Raw genomic sequence first — 18,856 nt, forward strand, 5'->3', positions numbered from 1 at the left:
ACTGTAGAGCTCAGCGATACTCTGGACACTGCAGTAGTGATAAGAGGTGTTGGAAACCCCACAGTCCTCTGAGAATTAGAACCTCAGAGATTATATAGAAGTTCTCCATATAAGTACTAGCCATTGTACTTACAGAGGGAGTGATAATCTGGGAACACAGTGTGGTTATTTTAATCCCTGGCAGGCAAAATGTGATAACCGCAGAATGGGGTGACTTTGCTGTGGTTATAATGAGAAGCGGCAGTCCTTACCTGCCCTTAGTGTGGCTGTTCCAGCACTGCTCCTCATCAGACTCGGTGAGATTGCCCTTGGCACAGATGTCATCTGGCAGGTTGGACCAGAACCTCTTGGACTCCTTCAGCTTCCCTTTGATGTCAATCACCTGCCATGGGCCAAAACAGGACATAAATATATTAAATTGATAATTTAAAGGCAGAGAACTGAGAGTGATAAGTGAATCAAGCTTAAAAGTACTAAAGAAGTACACACAACTCCTGGATTTATTAATCCGTTGACCTCAATAGTCCTGTCTCGCCCTGAATTTTAAAGTACCCATAACTGCTTAACCATATTTCAGCTCACCAGATCCACATCAGTTTATACTCACTCACAGATATCAGCCACCTAAACACACCTGAATTTTTTCATCAAGATCCGTGAATTAATCAGTGAAAAATTAACAAAAGAAAGTGAGAAAACAATTCCTGGATTTGTCCCTTTATCCGGGTCCAGTCAACAGGGTTTATTCTGGGCCGAGACCCATCCTTCATCCAAGTTTCTCGGAAATCCATTCAGCAGAACGTGTAATCCTGCTCACAAGCCAACCAACAAACAGACATAGGTGACAACATAACCTCCTTGGCGGAGAGATAGAAAGATTTGAATACTGTATTGATTAAAAATGAGAGGAAAAATTTAACAACTAACTACTAAAATCATAAACAAGAGCACAGCAGCTTCCAGTACTTCTGTATACGAGTGTGACACATTGTGATTTTAAACATTCATGTGGCAGCAGAAGTTTGTATAGTCGCACAGCCCCGTCTGTTCATTCATTCCATCTGGAGAGAAGTACTGTTGGACAGCCCAGAGTTCTTTTCCTTCCTATTTTGCCTCTTGTCCACACTTTCATCCATATTGTGTTCATCTCTGATTCATACAAGACAGACTCAGGGTTTCGAATTTGATATTTGGCATGAGCGGTCACCCCCAACTGATTCCATCTGGACTCAGCAAGAAGTTTGAGCGAATGACCAGCAAACAGGCGAGAAAAAAAAGAAAAAGAAAAGAAAAACAACTTGAGGACTCAGCATGTGCAGAAGCACACTTTGTTGCTTTTGTCATTTTGATGTAGTTGGTAACACTCCTGAAAACAGAGAGAACATAAAAGACTAACAAATCTGAATAAAAAGGGTTAGTTGGCTTGACTAAAAGTCTTATTTTTCACGTCACATTACAATCTGCTTAACTATGGCCAATAAAAAAGTGATTAATATATATATGGGTTGTCTATGCAGTAGAAAGACACATACAGTACGTCATCAGTTGTTGATGATTGCATTAATGTAAACAGCCGTGACTGGACATTTCCAATATGCTGTCTTCAGCTGTTGTGATTTTTCTTGAGTTACTGGCAATCCTGGTATTATCACAACACAATTTGCTGTTTATCTGATGAAGATAGAAAAAGCATGGATGCCTGCAATTCGTTCACAACTTCATACTATCAAATAAAAAAGAACACTGCCTCGTTACCTGGCCACTAGTGGTGCTTTGAAGGCCAACATTAGCGACCTTTGCTCCTACACTGCCAGTCTGCACTGATATTAAAAGTAGCAGTACCAAGTGAGGCAACTTCGCTGACTTTAGTTAAATTTCGGGTGTCATATGCCATCAGAGGTGGAACGCAACATTGAAATATGTCAAAATGCATCAAAACAATGTAATGTTAGCTTGCTAGTTAGCAACTGAGACATCAGCAAAGTAGTAGCAACTGTTTCATACTAGATATGAAGGAAAGGGCCATAATACAGCCTAAATCCACTGACCAGCAGCTTTAAAGCCCATTCTTTTACATGTTATAATTTCCTTTTTTATCTACATAAAAGCCAAAGTGTAAAGTTACCGTTTTACAGGGTGTTCTGAGCCGGACTGTTTCTGTTATTTGCCTGGCAACAAGACTCAAGGAAGTTCTCTGAGCCAAGACGCAGTCCAGCACATAAACCCATATGAAACCACAACCAAACACCTCAGTTATATGAAATATATGTTGTTAATTATGAGCTTTAATGTTGATATGCCATGTTGGCTGATTCCATTCTTTTCCAGCCTTTATGCTAAGCTCAAGCTCAACAGCTGTAGCTTCATATGTACCGTACAGAGATGAGATGATTTTTCTCATTACTAACAACAACTAAATGCAGAATGAACTATACCATATTTTCCTATGTGATAAAATGATAAATGTTGTAAATGTATAGATGCTGAGCAACATTGTTTTTTTCTTCCTCCTGGGTTGATAAATGCAGTGTGAAAGATTAGTATTGTGACACAAAAAAGCCTAAGTGAGATGAAACACAGGTGATCCTCTGCTTAAAAGCTCAAAACCAACAAACAAACAGAAAAAGATATTATATCCAACATCTATAAAACAAAATGAAGCCAGAAATTGAACCATGTATTAGACAGGTGATGTATTCATTGGGTGTGTGTGTGTGTGTGTGTGTGTGTGTCTGTGTTAAAATATATTTTGGCAAGAAAGCGCACAGTCGATGGGTCACAACCTTCACTGTGAAATTCTATTGCTTTCAACAGTGTCGCAATTTTTCCTGTAAATTGTTTTGGGCTTGAACCAATTTCAGCTGCTGAATTCTTGGAGGCTCTGAAAGCAAAGGCTTCAGAATATCTGTCTCATACAATTTAGACTCATATATTTCACAAACAATAGCTGATTTAATGCAAAGCCCAACGCCTCTTTTCTTAATCTTAGTTATATTACAGCCGAACTGCCAAAATAAACAATATTTGGATGAAGATATTTTACTTTAACTTCAGAGATGAAACTCTGCTCTGTGTAGAAGTGACCTGCTAAAGTCTCCAGACAGGTGAAGCAGCTGTTAATGTTCATCCAGGAGTTGTAGGCACAGTCATGCGATTCTGACTTGTCAACCTGCTTGTTTGTAGCAATTTATTGTATATTATACACATATTTTTCCACATTTTGTAAATAAATGTTAATCCACAAAATATACCTACTGCAGCACTTACTGTTGTTTTCTGGATTTTCCAACCTTATGAGAGTTCAGCATGATAAAATGGTAAACAATGTGTTCCGGTTGAACGAGCCAGAAATTGAGATAGATTATATATCCTGTATATTTACATGTATTTATGTACTTTACAGCATTGGTCGAGTGATTATTGGCCTGGTTGATTATAGAAGCCGATATTTGCATTTTTCTGATGAAAAGAATCAGTGTTTTTTTTATTTATAAATATGACTGCCGATAAAATAAATTAATTTAAAAATGTGCAGCTTTGGCTCTGATGCAGCATATAATCTGCAAACTAACTAAAAACCATAGTTATCAAATGATTTTTGTGGAGTAAAAAACACAATAATTGCCTCCAAAATGTAGTGGAGTGGAAGTTTAAAGATGCAGAAAATGGAAATGCTCAAGTAAATTACAAATACCTCAAAACTGTACTCAAGTACAGTAAGTGACATGGATGAAATCATGACAGAGCTTGCACGTGAACAGAGCCATCTTTGAAAATTTAAAAAACTCCTGCCGCCGAGGACGACCAGGTGATAAGATTGACAGGTCTAGAAAAAGCCACCAATTGGATCCTCTGTTAAGTTTGTTTTGTCAAACTATTATTTCCGAGGTCAAGAATAAGGTTTCATGCTTAAATTTAAATTAGTCACACACTGAATTAACAATTAACTGTCGATAATGCCTTTTTATTGTGTGTGAATCTAATTACTTTTCAAAATGTCTATTATAACAAAGCTCAGACTACAGCAGAATTATATATCACTTTCCCACAGCCAACTCTGACTTTAATTGAATTTGTTTGACACCTGCTCCTTGTGTTTATTAAACTGTTCACTGTATCACAGTAATCTATTCACATGTTCTCCTTCCATATTTTTCCTAAATTTTGCCAGTTGTACTGGGGTACAGTACAGGGATTAATACTTGTAATAATTGACACACCTTGTTAGCACATCAGACACAATGTGTGTACACCAGAGTTATTAGAGATGTGTTCCCCGGGGCTGGACTAATGCTCCTGTTTAATGACACATCTCATTAATAACCTGGAATAGATCACATTAAAACCCAGCTACAGCTTTACGACAGTTAGTTGTACCTTTACAGTTTGTGTCTAAATGAATGAAACAATGTCAGATTTTAAAAACCACTGATTTAATTGGCTGAAATGACGATGTTGCTAACAGTTTTTAGCAGTTGCTGTAGTGAGCGATGTTGAAAATGGCTCCTAAATATGCACGCGATGCCTACGTACATGATGTGACGCCAAAAGATTGAGGCTAAAGCTACATGTACTGTACCAGGGACTGTCAGATTCCCCTCCAGTCAATAATGCAAATAAAAGACATGACTGGTATTGTAAGACAGAATCACTGGTGGATGCAGGAAGGGTGAAGTGGGGAGTTCAAAATGACACGAAAAACAGGTGCCCTCTTGGTTACTCCTATGGTAGATAAAACACGATAAAGTGCCCTCTAGGTCGCCCTTCCAGTGCCCTTTTATTTTTTACTTGCAAACACCCTGAGCTCGCACTGGACAGAATAGTCAGCCCTACTGTACTTTTAAAGTGCAATGATTTAAATAAAAATGTAAAAAAAAAAGTTTTGTTCATATTTTAAACCATATTTGCTTTACATAGACGAGGAATGTTAGGACTAACCATGAAAAGCGTGATAATATGTCAACTAGCTATTTTGACTTTCGTTGGTTGAACACTTCACATTCACCCATACATTCATTCAAAAATAATGGCTACCATGCAAGGTGCCAACTGCTCATTCGAAGCAATTTGAGGTTCAGTATCTTGAGCTCAAGGATACTTCGACATGCAGCTGGGGAAGCTGGGGATTCGAACCAGCAACCTTCCGATTGCTTGATGACCCACTCTACCTCCTGAGGTACAGCCACTATAGAAATGCCAGTCCATTTACCATCTTGGCAACCAACAAATGTAAGTGACAGTCATGCAAGATGATTTATTTAACTAACAACAGCCCAGTTGCCAGGATATAATATTAACAGTTAACTTTTCGTACAAACCACAGATACATGCGAGGTTGACATTTGTACAAAATGTGACATCAAGTTTAAATCATATGCTTATTAGCCAACTTTCACATCAGGAGATGGAGGGAATGGTGGTGGAGTTATTACAAGCCAACAAGGCTGCAGAACGGCCTACCTCAGTTCAAGTCACCACTGAATATGTTTAAGGACACTGGGAGACATTTCATGGGAAGTCGGACCATCTCTGTGATAGTGGCGACCAAGACAGGTATTTTGAGCCAAATCATGATGTTCTCCTAACCCTAACCAATGTTTTTTGTGCATAGCCTGAGCAGAGCATTAGCACCATGCTGAAATAAGACAGAAATAGAAAATGCAAAACTACCAAAACTTCAAGTTGCAACGTAAAGAAATGTTCAGTTTTAACTTGTGGTTTTGCAGAAACATACTTAGCTAACATTTATTTGGGTTGCTAACGAAATACTCCTTGGCTTTGGAGGGAACACCGTAGTAACTACACTAGGCAGTTAGTTGGCCTGGCACACAAATGTTTGCAGTTTGTTAGTACAGAGTAGACAAGGACACAATTTGATACATTCCTTACACTTACGCTCTTAAGATGCCTTATATTGTCTTACAGCCCCGTACACACCAAATCCAAAGCTTGAGATGGCCGCTGCGCCTCCTTATAATTGCTCACCCATGAACAGACAATCATTGGTCGGGAATGAGTTAAATCTGTCAGTCATGCCAGCTCTAAATGACAGGTACACTTGAGGCAACGTGCTGTTTGCTTGGTGGTCAGTTCAGGATGTAGGACTGGCTGCTCTGCTGTTTGAGGTTGGTGGAAAGAAAGAGCGAGAGCTATCAGATTAGCTCTTCCAAGCCTGAGGTAATAATCCAGTGAGCGGCAACATTTCTTTATCTGGGCTTTGGCTACAGGCCACAGTAGCCTGTGGTTCATTCAATAAAGCCCTTGCTGCATAGAGTAAACACCTCATACAGTATAAATTAACTCTGCTTCCTGAGGGTGCAGAGAACTTGACAGGTTATATAACCACTTTTCATTATGCTAAATATTTAACAGTGTTACACATCTGCATGTGCCAGCTGTTGTTCTGAAAATTATTCAAAAAATTAATTTAGGACAAAAGATGGAGAGGTCATCCTTGTGGTTATCTTATTTAAACACCTCATTCATATCCCCACCTATACCTTTCATCCTGGAGTCTGACTCATGAGAAAAACTGAGTTTGAAATTGTTTCATTGGATTTACATATTTGAAAGGATCATGTCTCTGTGCCCATTTCTTGGACTTATTTTATTGGACTTCTTATACTGGATTTGCTACATTAGTACTGGATCCGTTATAATCCTATTGTAGAATTATAATCCCATTGCTGTATTTTGTGCTAACTGTTACAACTTTCTGTTCATGTTTCGCAAATTTCCACTTTCCCACCTCCCTGCTGTCTGACGAGGAATGTGTTCTTCCTTTAAATTTATCCTCCAAAGGTCTTCTGTTCCTCTTTCCTTAAGGTTTTGGGGGAATTTTTACCCCCTGCTTTAACAGAGAGTTTATGATGGGAACTGTTGCTGTTGTGGGCCTGGGAAGCCTGTTGAGACATTGATACTGGCCAAAACAAACAAACCTGACTTGACTACAAGATGTACTGCATGTTGCTCCACGGAGAATGTAGTAGTTTTCATGGGTAATAGTTCAGGCATCATTAGCTCCAGTGGACATGTCTTCTATAAACATAACGCCATGACCACAGAAAACACAAATTTTTAATTGGCTAGCAGGTATCCAAATATGTATTCCAAATTAGTGTACCCAGATAAACAGACTGAACTGGCACTTCGACAAACTTAATTCATTAGATCCTGACATTGTGTTCATATAATCAACTTTGTTGTTTAAAGGGTGGTTATTTTTTGGTTCTAAACAATCAGTAACAAGTGATTTATTTGTCCAAACAATGCCATTTTCAGCCGCCACAGAAGTTGCTATAACCACCGATGCATTCACATTTGTACCTTTACATACAATACAGAGATTTCTATAATATGTGTGATATCATGTTCACATTACATGTTTAGGAGGTGGAGGGGATAACGGTACAGTTAAGGGATAAGGCTGCGAAGCCATTGACTGCAGCTTAAGACTGTGTTTCAACATTTGCATCTGTGAAACCACTGGCTATCTTTAAGGAGACCTCGGGACAATTTCTAGCAGTGTTTGTGCTGACAAAAAACAGATATTTTTGACGTGTAGTTGGGACATCTGCAGCTGTGTTTGTGGCAACCAAAGCAGGTATCTCAAGCCAAAACATGACGTCTTCCTCACCCCAATCAAGTGTTTTTTGTGCCAAAACTTAACCGGACCACAAGCACAACATGGTCTTAGGTTGCACGATACTGGAAAGAGCTGATATTGTAATATTTTGGTTTTCTGCAATTCATATCACAATATGAAAAGCTACAGAATTTTCACCAGATTACTTGAAAAGCTCTATTTGGAAAGAATCAATCATTATAATCACAATTATTAGGGTGATTTTATAGGGAAGTGCATTTTATCAAACAACCAAAGCAGGCCCTGCATTGTTGGATGAATTGATCAAGAATGACTGTGATTGGTGGTCCACTGAACTACAAAGAACCCTTAAATATAGATAAATAAGACAGGCTTCTCTTGTTGATTAGTCATGGAAAATGAGAACTGTGCAAGTTTTAAGTTTGTATCAAGCAGGAAGGGAAAGTTGTGGCATGGCGAGTTTGAGGGAAATTACCTTATATGACATTGCACGTCCCGCGATGCGACTATTGCACATGGGCACATTGCGATGTCGATGTTGCAACATTTAGGAACGTAAAGTTTCAACATATCACTGGTTTGCAGAAACGTATATTGCTGACATTTATTCTTGAACCCATTTATTCCGATTGTGCTGGCTGTAGAGGTTACAAAGAGCAGTTCTCTTTTTTTCATTGACAAAAAAATATATTGATAAAAGAGTTGACTGACAATGACTTGTATAGCTCAATCAAGACTGTCTTCCTTTTTCTGGCAGTACTTTTTATGCATGTGGCTTGCCAGCTCTGTAAGATGATGTTAACGTTCTTTTTTTCCTACTTTGCCATTTTCCACTTTGTTCTGGGTGCACTTTGATGCTTTGTTATTTTTTTTCAGGAATAAAAAATATATCACCCACAGCTGATTCATACCTTCAATGTATGAATACAAAATTATAATTCTGACAACCATGAAAACAAACACTCACACAAACATCCTGTTTATTCATTCTTGACCCTCTGGTTAAAGTGGAGGCTGTGGTTACTCATTTAAGGTGCATGTGGATACCAGTGACAGCCTAACAAAGAATCCTGAGCACAAGCACACACATTTCTAAGTGGACAAGTGAGCACGTATGCACTCATGTACACGCACACACACAACCCTCATCATGTCCTAGTTACACTGGGGATTTAGGAGAGTGCATACACTGGGGCCTCGGGTCTTAACAGGACATGAAAGGGCCTGCGCCAACAGGATGCCACTGCAGGAGACTGCCCTCACATTTGATGTGGTAATCCTGTCATGGGGACACCAAAGCTGGTTAGGTTTAACACGCTGGTGTGGTTCTGATTCATGATGGCCCACAGCACTGTGGCACTGACAACAAAATATAGATCAGATCAGACCATGCTTGTGTATTTTGCTTGAAATTTAAAATTTAACCACAGTAATGTGACACTGATATGGTCCATTCTGACAACTGAGTGACTAGAATATTTCAGATTAACTGAAGGCATGAGGGAAGGAAGGAAAGCTCTTATATAAAAATATGTAAATGCATTCATGATTAATTTGGGAATCTGTGCCTATGAAAGTAAAATGCAGTTTGTCACATCTGTATAACATGATGTACAGCGTCAAGAGTTCAGTATCAGCACAACCTATGTGACTGCACAACTACAGCAGTAAACAAGCATTTGTTCATAAATAAATGCAAACATACACATAAGCACACACACTGTACAAAGGGTGAATTGTGAAGACAAAAATCTAACCATGAGTCTTTACAAGAGCGCCTAGGGCAGTGAGTCTGACTCCAGCTAGAATAGTTGCTGCTTTCACCGCATCTGCTGCTGCTGCTGTAGCCGCAGGATTAGATGCAGCTGAACCTTCGGTGTTTCTGCCTGTCTCAACGGTATCCCAGAGTTCACTGCTGCACTGCTTTACCTCCAAATAACTGATAATATCACTGACAGGTTCACCGCTACAAGTGATCGAGAACAGTGATACAGATTTTTCTCAGTTGGGCACATTAAACCTGTTTGGTTTCCAATTTTGAGATTATACACAGTCACTAGTTTTTGGTGCACCTAGCTAAAAATTGAAGCAGTCAGTCCCTCAATAATTCATGAAGGTTATAATGTTCAGTTATTGTTGAAACTGTTTAAGAGAGGAAGATGCTGAGTCCTCAGCTTCAGTTGAGTGAACTCACATTATTTTACAAAATCTTCAAAACAGATTTGATGGTAAACAGTTTTAGAGGATAAGACTTTATGACAGCACTGCAACTTGAATTTAGTGATCATATGCAATGTTGTCAATTAGTCTAAATGGTTTTAGAGCCTGATGAACAAGGCCGTTATACAAACACAACAATTACACTCGTATAGCCGACATGTCTATTGCAAGATTGTTGTGTGTGTATAAAAAAAAAAGGACCAAAACGCAAGACACACAGAGGCAGGCAGGTAAAAAGGACAAAATTGAGCTGTTATAACAAAGCTGAAGTCCCAAAATCCAAAATGCAAGAAACAAAATGGCATGTGACAAAGAAAGCTGGCAACAAAAAGACAAGAAGGAGAATCTAAGAAAACTGTAATACAAAAACGGAGAACAAATCAGGAACACAAAGGACACATGATGGCAGGAGACACATACACAGGAATGATTAACAAGAACACATATTTGCAGGACAAAGGGCAGGAAGGCAGACAATGACAGGAAGTGGAAAGTAAAACCTGACACAAGGACATAATCTACAGAATAAAAAAGGAAATGACTGAGCAAAAACCGAGCTCATGACAAAAATGAGGTGATTTCTCTTTTAAGCTAACTCAAGATTTTTTTTTTTTTTTATGATTAGCCAGCAGGCAAAGGCTCCTGTAACTACAATCACCTTTCAAGTCTAACCAAGAACTACACTCACAGCCATATGGGCAACCAGAGCTTTTAGTGACTGTAAACAGTCCTGTCCTCTATGTGTAGTTGCTCTACAAAGGCATCTCTTCACAGACACCATGGAAAGGAGGGATGCTAGCAGTGACCCTGAACTCTTTCAGTGTGCGTATGGCAAGTGAGTGCTGTACTAAGATACTCTGAAAAAACTCACACTGGAAATCTGATTTCAGGATTTGGGCTGACTAACCCATAAGGAAATGTAATATATGATATATACACCCCTATATCAAGAGTGATGCTGCCATATAGGTTACCTGCAAGGGGCAATATATGATTATAGCATACATACATCCTTGGTAAAATGGAGATGTATGTTTATAAAATATATGAAATAGCTATTGTAAAATTTGTGTATGTACATATATGAAACGTTAACAATATATATGTAATTCATATATGTAAAGAAGATGGACAAGTTTATAATATATATGAAATAAACATAACAAATTTTGTATATGTATACATATATTAAAATTATATATTTGATGGATTTGCAAATGTATGCACATAATATTTCTATGGGTTAATGTATAGTTTGTATATTACACATTATACAAATACATATGTTACATGCATAAATACATTTGTAACATAAACACATGTCAAAATATGAAATTGTTCCATTTTCTGTTAGGTTTCATATATGGTTTGTATATATATGTACATGTATTACATTGTGTAAGTTGTTGTAAGTTGAGCTGAAACAACACTCATTCAGAGCCAGTTATGTGCATCCCAAGTATAGGCTATGAACCAACACCAAACAGGACCTTGTGACAAAATAAAATAGCCTCAAAACCTGCAGTTTCAATTGCCAGAAAACAAAAAAAGTGTAGTTTTAGCATTTTAATAAATGATTTGCTTTCCTTTTGTTTACTGCCTAAAGATTGTATTCAATCTTGGAAGTGGTGTCAAGTGGTTTTTGATCTATCAGAGCATGTAGAGCCGCCTCCAGCAATGCATGTTAACGTAGGTCCAGTGACTTTAATGAGCACTTCCACTGGCAAGATTCACCTGCTTCATTTTAACAGTCATACAGTTGACTCTAGAGAGCAGTGCTCTAACCTTATTAAACACAGAGAGAGTTACAACAATTCAGAAAGAACTGACTCACTTATTTGAAGCCGATTTTTTGCTTGCCACATTGCAAGTACATTATAGGTATGTACCCTCTGTCATTCCTCAAACTGTCTGGTTGGCACAGTGAAAGAAGTTGTGTACAGAGTGCAGCCACGAGTTAAACACTGTGATTCATCTACGCCTCTGTTATTTAGTGACTCTCTGCCCAAGAACAATCATTAACTCCATTTACAAAGTCTATCTTAATCGATTTCAGAAAAACAATGTGATCCTCTGTGACTCACAGTGTTTGAGAAGAAAGTGCTAATCACAACCAAAACACGCACCAGCAGCCTGTCAGTCCTGTCAGATGACTCATACAGCAACCAATTTATGGAAGAGAGAAAAATAAAAAAATATACCAAAAGGGCAGCAGATGGCACAGCAGTGAAATTAAAGTCGCATTAACAAAAGAGTTGAATGAAAAAAGATGAACTTTGATGATGAAACAGGGCACTGGGACACAACTCTACCTTCCCTCCACAGTCTGAGAGCCATGACAGACAAAGCTCAGTGCTGATCCGAGTCTAGACAGTGGAACAGCCACGAAGGCCTTGCGAGATGATTTCAGGGTCTGTTCAGGCTCGTGTTGATTCAGAAGCAGAAAACATGATTTAAATACTAACAATAGAATTAAAATCAATAGAGATTTTAGAAGGAAGCCGGTGTCAGAAAGCCAAAATGGAGAAAACGTGATCCCTCAAGTGAGAAGCCTGGCTGCAGCTTTCAACTGTAGGAGCAATCCAGAAATATCTGATGACCTTAACATATCAACACAGTAACACTTATGAGGACAAGGTGATATGAAGCCACGTTTGATTATTTCACATTTAAATATATTTAAATATTCACATTTGTTTTATCTTGATAGATTCAAAGAAATAGGTGAAGTTACTTGTAAACTGTAAAAAACAGCATTAAGAAAAAGTAAAATAGGACAAAGAATTTAGTAGCAGATTTGGGAATAACGACGTAAAAGTGTCTGTAATTAAAAACTTAAAGTACTTTTACCTCCAAACTGTACTCAACTAAAGTACTTCAGTACATTTATTTACTGTAAACTTGTGCTGTCACATTAAAGCGCAGCTCACTGTTCAAGGCCTCATCTTCCTCTGAACAGAAACTCTCTTTCCTGCTGTGTGTTTAGCTCTGCTGTAAGCTATTAGCCCTGTTAGCTGTTAGCCAAACACACTGCAGGACTCTGCTGCTCTACAGCAGCTAACAGCTAACTAGCTCTCCTCCTGCTGATTTCAGCACAGATTTTCAGTGCCCTCTTGGTTTAACCATCACAACATACTTGTGAGGTCCTGCCAGCATTCGTTTGTCACTGAGGGGTTACAGTAGCGCGGCACAATTCTTGTACCGTTAGGTTTTGTGCTGAATAGCCAGCCAGTGGTTGTAACTAGCGCTGACACAGCATGAGAAGATGCGCTCCATTGTAGTCAGTGTAGTCAGTCGGAGCACCCTTAGTTCATGCCTTTAAATACTCAACCAGCTTCTAAATATAATTTGAGGTTCAAGATTGTTTTTGGAAACAGAGTTCTCACGGAATCATTACAGTTTTGATCATTTCACTTTATTTCATGGAGTTTTATCTGTGCTCTTCTCACTGGTTTGAGGTGCCTGGCTCAGTTAGAAGAAAGGCTTTGTCATTAACTTCTCGGTCGCTGTTAATCTGATCAAACGACAATTAAACACAACTCTATGCAGCAGACTATCTGAGCTTTTAACCTCTTGAGTAACAGTAAATTCAGTCTTAAGAGTTAAGAGACAACAATAATTTACAACTGACTTAGAGCCAGTGGGTGTATGTGCAATTTCAAATCATTAGTGCAAACACTACCCACATACAGTATATTTATTATGCCTCATTAAAAATGTATTTAGCTAGATAATTAGGGCAATAAATAGGGCATGGTAAATTGAATGTAACAATTAGTTGTAAAGGAAGAGTAGGACATTGCATTATTTTCTGACTGATAGCGATATTGCCAGTAGAACATTTTTAAACATAATTTCTCCCTGCATCCTGTGTGGGTTCAATAGCATCCCGAGTGTTTTCTTCCCCCTCAACATTAGTTTGAAATTGAGGGCTACTTTTTCACCAAGGACTATTGCCCTTTATGCATTCTGGGGTCTTTTTCAAAGAGAAGGGGGCTCCTTCATGTTTGTATCTAAGAAGACGTGAGTTTTGGGATATGATGTTTCTAACTGTGGAATCACTGATTATCAAAGATGAGGAAGATGCTCTGGTGCCAACTACGGTGCTCAGAGGCAACATTTTATAACTGGGTCATGCTTTGACCAGAGGTGGCTGTACTTAAATATATTTTTCAGGTATCCATACTTTACTTGAGTATTCATTTCTTTATACTCTTACTCCTTACATTTCAACAAAAATATCCGTACTTTCTACTCTTTACATTTTCAAAACAGTAGTGTGGTGCAATAGTGCAGAGACCCTGCAGCCTTCTGCCTGCATATTCTTATTTTCTCAGTTTATTGCTGCTCAGGATGCTTTAGCAACCCAAAATATCAGTATTTGACGTCCTGGACGTGAGACTCAACAATCAACTATCTTTTTGGTGTGTTTCCGCACAGCTCAGACAAATCCTACTGATTCCACCTTTAAGTTTAACCGTCTTTGGATGATATTAATATGACGTGAGGTTCAGTTAGCTTTGCACAGAAATGGCCGGCAGAAATGTCTTCAGAGGGATATTTTCCATTCAGAGCCTGTACATTTTTACTTTTACTTGAGTAAAAAAGTTGAATCAGTACGTCTACTTTTACCAGAATCTGTTTTTACACATGTATCTGTACCTCTACTTGAGTAAGGAATGTGTATACTTTTGCCACCTTTGGCTATGAAAGGCATATGGTAGCAGCAAGGTAACATGCACAGAGAGATGTCTAAAAGTTCAGGAGCCTGAATCTCTCTTGCCAATACGTTGAGAATATTAATTATGTTTTGCATTTCAGAGACGAAGGGGATGGGGACATTGAAGTCTTGGTCAGTACGAATTATTTGAAGGAGGCAGGGTTTCTAACAGGTGAAAAAAGATATGCAAGAACTTGAAGATCTCCTTCAGCTCACCTCAACTTTTAAATTTAAAGTGAAGTTATAGGTGGTATATCTGAAACAGACCCAATGATTTAGGTGCAAATGTGCCTTCATTAAATGTATAAATGTGGTCGGGGGCTGTATAAGCAGTTGTCGTTTGCACGGCAAAAGTCCCATTTTATTTCTGCTTTAGCTGTCACAACAGGTGAACTGGTTAATGCAATATTTGGCCCTTTTTCCTGATTATGTCTACAGCTAATTACATAATTAGCTGAGGTTCTGTACCCATAATATGTCCCACACATCTGTTTATTCCAACCACAGGCAATAGGTATAGTTGGTATGCAATTCACAACCTGTCCCCATGACAACTGTGCTACCCAATAACCTTCATGATTTAACAGCGCAGCGTGTCTGTGTGTGTCTTTGTTAGTTTGTTAACACTCCCTGCAGTATCTGCAATATAGTCATATATCACTATATCGTTCAATTCATAGGATCTTACAGCTTAGACAGAGATCTTCAGACATGCAGCTTCAGTGTGAGCACAGAATGAACACATCTGTGCAAAACAATGATTCTAATCATCAAAATCATGCTAGCTGGCTGGTTTTACAAACCGTAAATACAAATGTTGAAATTTCCATGACAAAATGAACCCACATCGATGCACCCAGATAATGTGCAATTGTAATGTGGAATAATTGAGAATAGTCTTTCTTGCTTATTTCTACAAAGCAGTGAAAACTAAATCAAGGACACAGGACAGTCCATTTCAAATTTGCATCATGGTGCAAGCCTGCGTCTGATGCAGTTTGTTAAAAGATCAGTTGTTATCAGCTGTAATCAGGTTAGATTAGACGAACACATTCTAAACATCAAGCCCTCTAAAATGTGACCGGACTGACAGAACAAGTAAACAGCCGTGTGTAACACCTCCTGCTTCCACCGAGGTAAACCCACAAGAGCACAAGCACCTGCTTGGTGGAGCTCTGGTTCTCTGTCCTACTCTGGCTGATCAGACTTTTTCAAACCAGATACTGAGCTCAGCAGAGCTACTTCAGTTTCACACTAATATCGATGAATAAATGTGTACACAACACCCATGAACTACTGAGAGGCTTTCAGATTTGAAGTGGTCCTTTTCACCTTTCTCTGCTTTTCAATTAGACAATAAACCGTGAAACACCACAAATGAATGTTAATATCATGAAGATGACCTTTTACTATAGCATTAAAATATGGAATATTGAAGAGGAACATTTCATTTTTAATTAAAAGTTCATCCCACTGCCTAAAAATAAAGATAATACAGGCTTTTGTACTGCAAAAAATAACTCTGGCAACACATTATTTCTGTAAACTATTTATTATGCTTAAACAAACTAAATAAATAACTCTCTTTGTTGTCATGACTGAATAAACTGAATAAACAAATTGACCCTAAAGGACAACACAGTTTCATACTGTTTTACTTTGTTTATATTTGGCGGACCCTGCCACCTTGCTAGTTTTAAAAACAGTTTCCTGGGAACCTTATTTTCCTCTGAGAACAGCTTGTTTAACCAGTTATCGCAAAAAAATAATATTTCTGAGTTTATATTTATACCTCATTAATATTGTAAATATTAAAATTCTGAGTTCTAATTTCTTCTCTAAAACTACATAATGCCCCTTTGAAGGACCAGTGTGTCGGATTTATCGGCACCTAGTGGTGAGGTTACAGACTGCAACCAACTGAATACCCCTCCAATCACCCTGCCCTTCCAAGTGTGTAGGAGAATCTAGGATGGCTGCAAAAAACAAGAAAGGCCCTCCCTAGAGTTAGTGTCTGTTTTTTGTCCTTTGTACTATAGAAACGTTGGTGCAACATGGCAGACTCCGTGAAAGAGGAGACGCTCTCTCTACAGATTATAAGTGCTCCTTCTTAGGTAACAAAAACACAACAATGAAAACATAATTATGAATACTACATATCATTTCTGCTAGTAGGTCCCCCTAAATACTACAAACTGGACCTTTAAAATGTTTTGTTTTCCTTGTAACAATAAATCCTGATTTCAAAATAACTTGGTGGACAAATGAATTTGAAATTATTGAGATCTGCTTCTATGTTCCATGGTATTTCTGTTCTTGCTCAAGAATGAGCAATGTGTTTGCATAGTTTGTTTACCTGGGTGAATCTGAATTTGACCTATTAAGACCTCATAATGTAAAAACTGAAATAACTAAAAGCAGTTTGGAATGTTTGGAAGAATAAAGCGGCACCTGTGCCCATGTAAGCATCTGCTGCCCCTTTGCAAGTCGTTGGACGTAATAGCTGCCGAGGGACTCCAAATCTGTAAATAATTTATTATTCAGGCAGAAAATCAAAGATGGATAACAGAGGGGTCAACACTGCAATAACAGCTCGGTTATGTCCCTGGATGAGCTACAGGCAAACGAAACCATCGTTTCTATCACCTCAGTATACCTTCTTTTTATGACGAGTTACACAAACACATATAGTACACACACACTAACTTAAAGGCCTAAATCCTAAACTTTTTTAGGGTTGTTCCACTGTTGAGGCAAAAACTTTATTTCATCCATCTCTTCTCTTACTCAATAGTACAGAACAGCCATGTATATACAAACAGAGACACAAAATAAATACATAATAAATTGTTTATTTATATATATATATATATATATATATATATATATATATATATATATATATATATATATATATATGTATATGCCCAAACTGTAGCTGACTCTAATAGAGAGAGTGTAATGTGTGAGGCATCTGCAAATCTTCAGAAATATAAATAAACAAAGTTATGCATAATTACATCTACATAGCTAAACCTAAATAATATATAATTTTTGTCTTTGATACACTATGTTTACTCTCCCATTGGACTGTTACTATAAAGCAGCAACATTGGACTTCAAATGCTAAGAGGACTGAGCAGCTTTAGTACAGCACATTCATGCTAAACAAACCATGACCTGACTAATGTAAGCACAGATGGAAGTTTCATACACAGCTGGTTTTGTGTCCCATCCCAAGGGTAAACATACCGTTTGGGGAAAAAAGACTTTATAAACAGATGCTTCTCTAAGAGGTAAAGTTACTAAAGCAACTTTATAAAATAAAAGTTGGATTTGACAAAATTAATGCATGCATTAACATCTGGACTTATGGTGAAAAAGGAATAAATCTGTTTAATTATTCTGCAGTGCTCAGGATACGACACTGGAATATATCCAAAATTACGCATCAATATTAAAACCCAAACCCGATATCATAAAAATATTCTGTTCCACACTTTTATAATTCATGGAATAAATGAGTTTAAATCCCTTGCATGTTGGTGTTAATTAGATTTTTCATTCTTTCAGAAGACATTAAATGTAGAATATGCAAATGTGCTTAAGTGTAAGGCCATAAATTGACCGGCAAAATGTCCAGTGAATACTGCAACAGACTCACACCAATTCATCAGTACAGCACTAATAAACAGGGATGGAAATGAATGAATAATTTACAGTGGGGTTGGCATCAGTATTGATTGACCTTGGGCTAGTTATAGGCATGAATTGAGCGCAATTTGTTCCTTTAGATTTCTTCTTTACTCCAGTGTCCAGCCTAATCATCACACACAGTGACACCGCACAGGAAAAAAAATCCTCTGTCACAATAGTCCAGCGCCAGTATTGAAGCACTATCACCACATTCAGCAAATTAAGTTTCAAGTCACCTTGGTACAAACCTTATGAACCAAAGCAGAAATATCACATAAATGGAGCAGATACTGTTGCACTGCTGGAGAGGACAATTTTATTAACCAATCTCATCCAAAGATGAGAGTTATCTAACCTTGAGGATTGACTGCAGAAAAGCTCTAAGTCCTCCAGTTTCTAGGTCACATGGAGACCAACAGGAACCACTTCATGGTGTTGTGGATTGAAAGAGTCTCTCTGCACTGGGGGATTTAAATTATATAAGCGTGGCTAAGATGTATTTTAAAAAAGTAGGGAAATCTCCAAAGGGAAGCAGCACCAAATGGTCAGTTCCTTGTTATGCTCATAGCAGTGGGGTTAGCTTACTTCAGACACAATGGCCCCTGCATTTTGTG

The 18,856-nt window shown here is 38.1% G+C and overlaps 1 protein-coding gene across 1 annotated transcript in view; it reads right to left on the minus strand.

The window, feature by feature from the left end:
- Positions 1–18,856, minus strand: part of gpc6a (glypican 6a) — a 153,919-nt gene that overhangs the window by 2,587 nt on the left and 132,476 nt on the right. Inside the window, exon 8 of the mRNA XM_073464738.1 lies at positions 252–382. Coding sequence (XP_073320839.1) covers positions 252–382 — 131 coding nt within the window. The remainder of the gene's footprint in view (positions 1–251; positions 383–18,856) is intronic.

Source organism: Pagrus major, chromosome 4 (genome assembly GCF_040436345.1).
Source record: "Pagrus major chromosome 4, Pma_NU_1.0".
In the NCBI taxonomy this organism is placed as follows: Eukaryota; Metazoa; Chordata; class Actinopteri; order Spariformes; family Sparidae; genus Pagrus; species Pagrus major.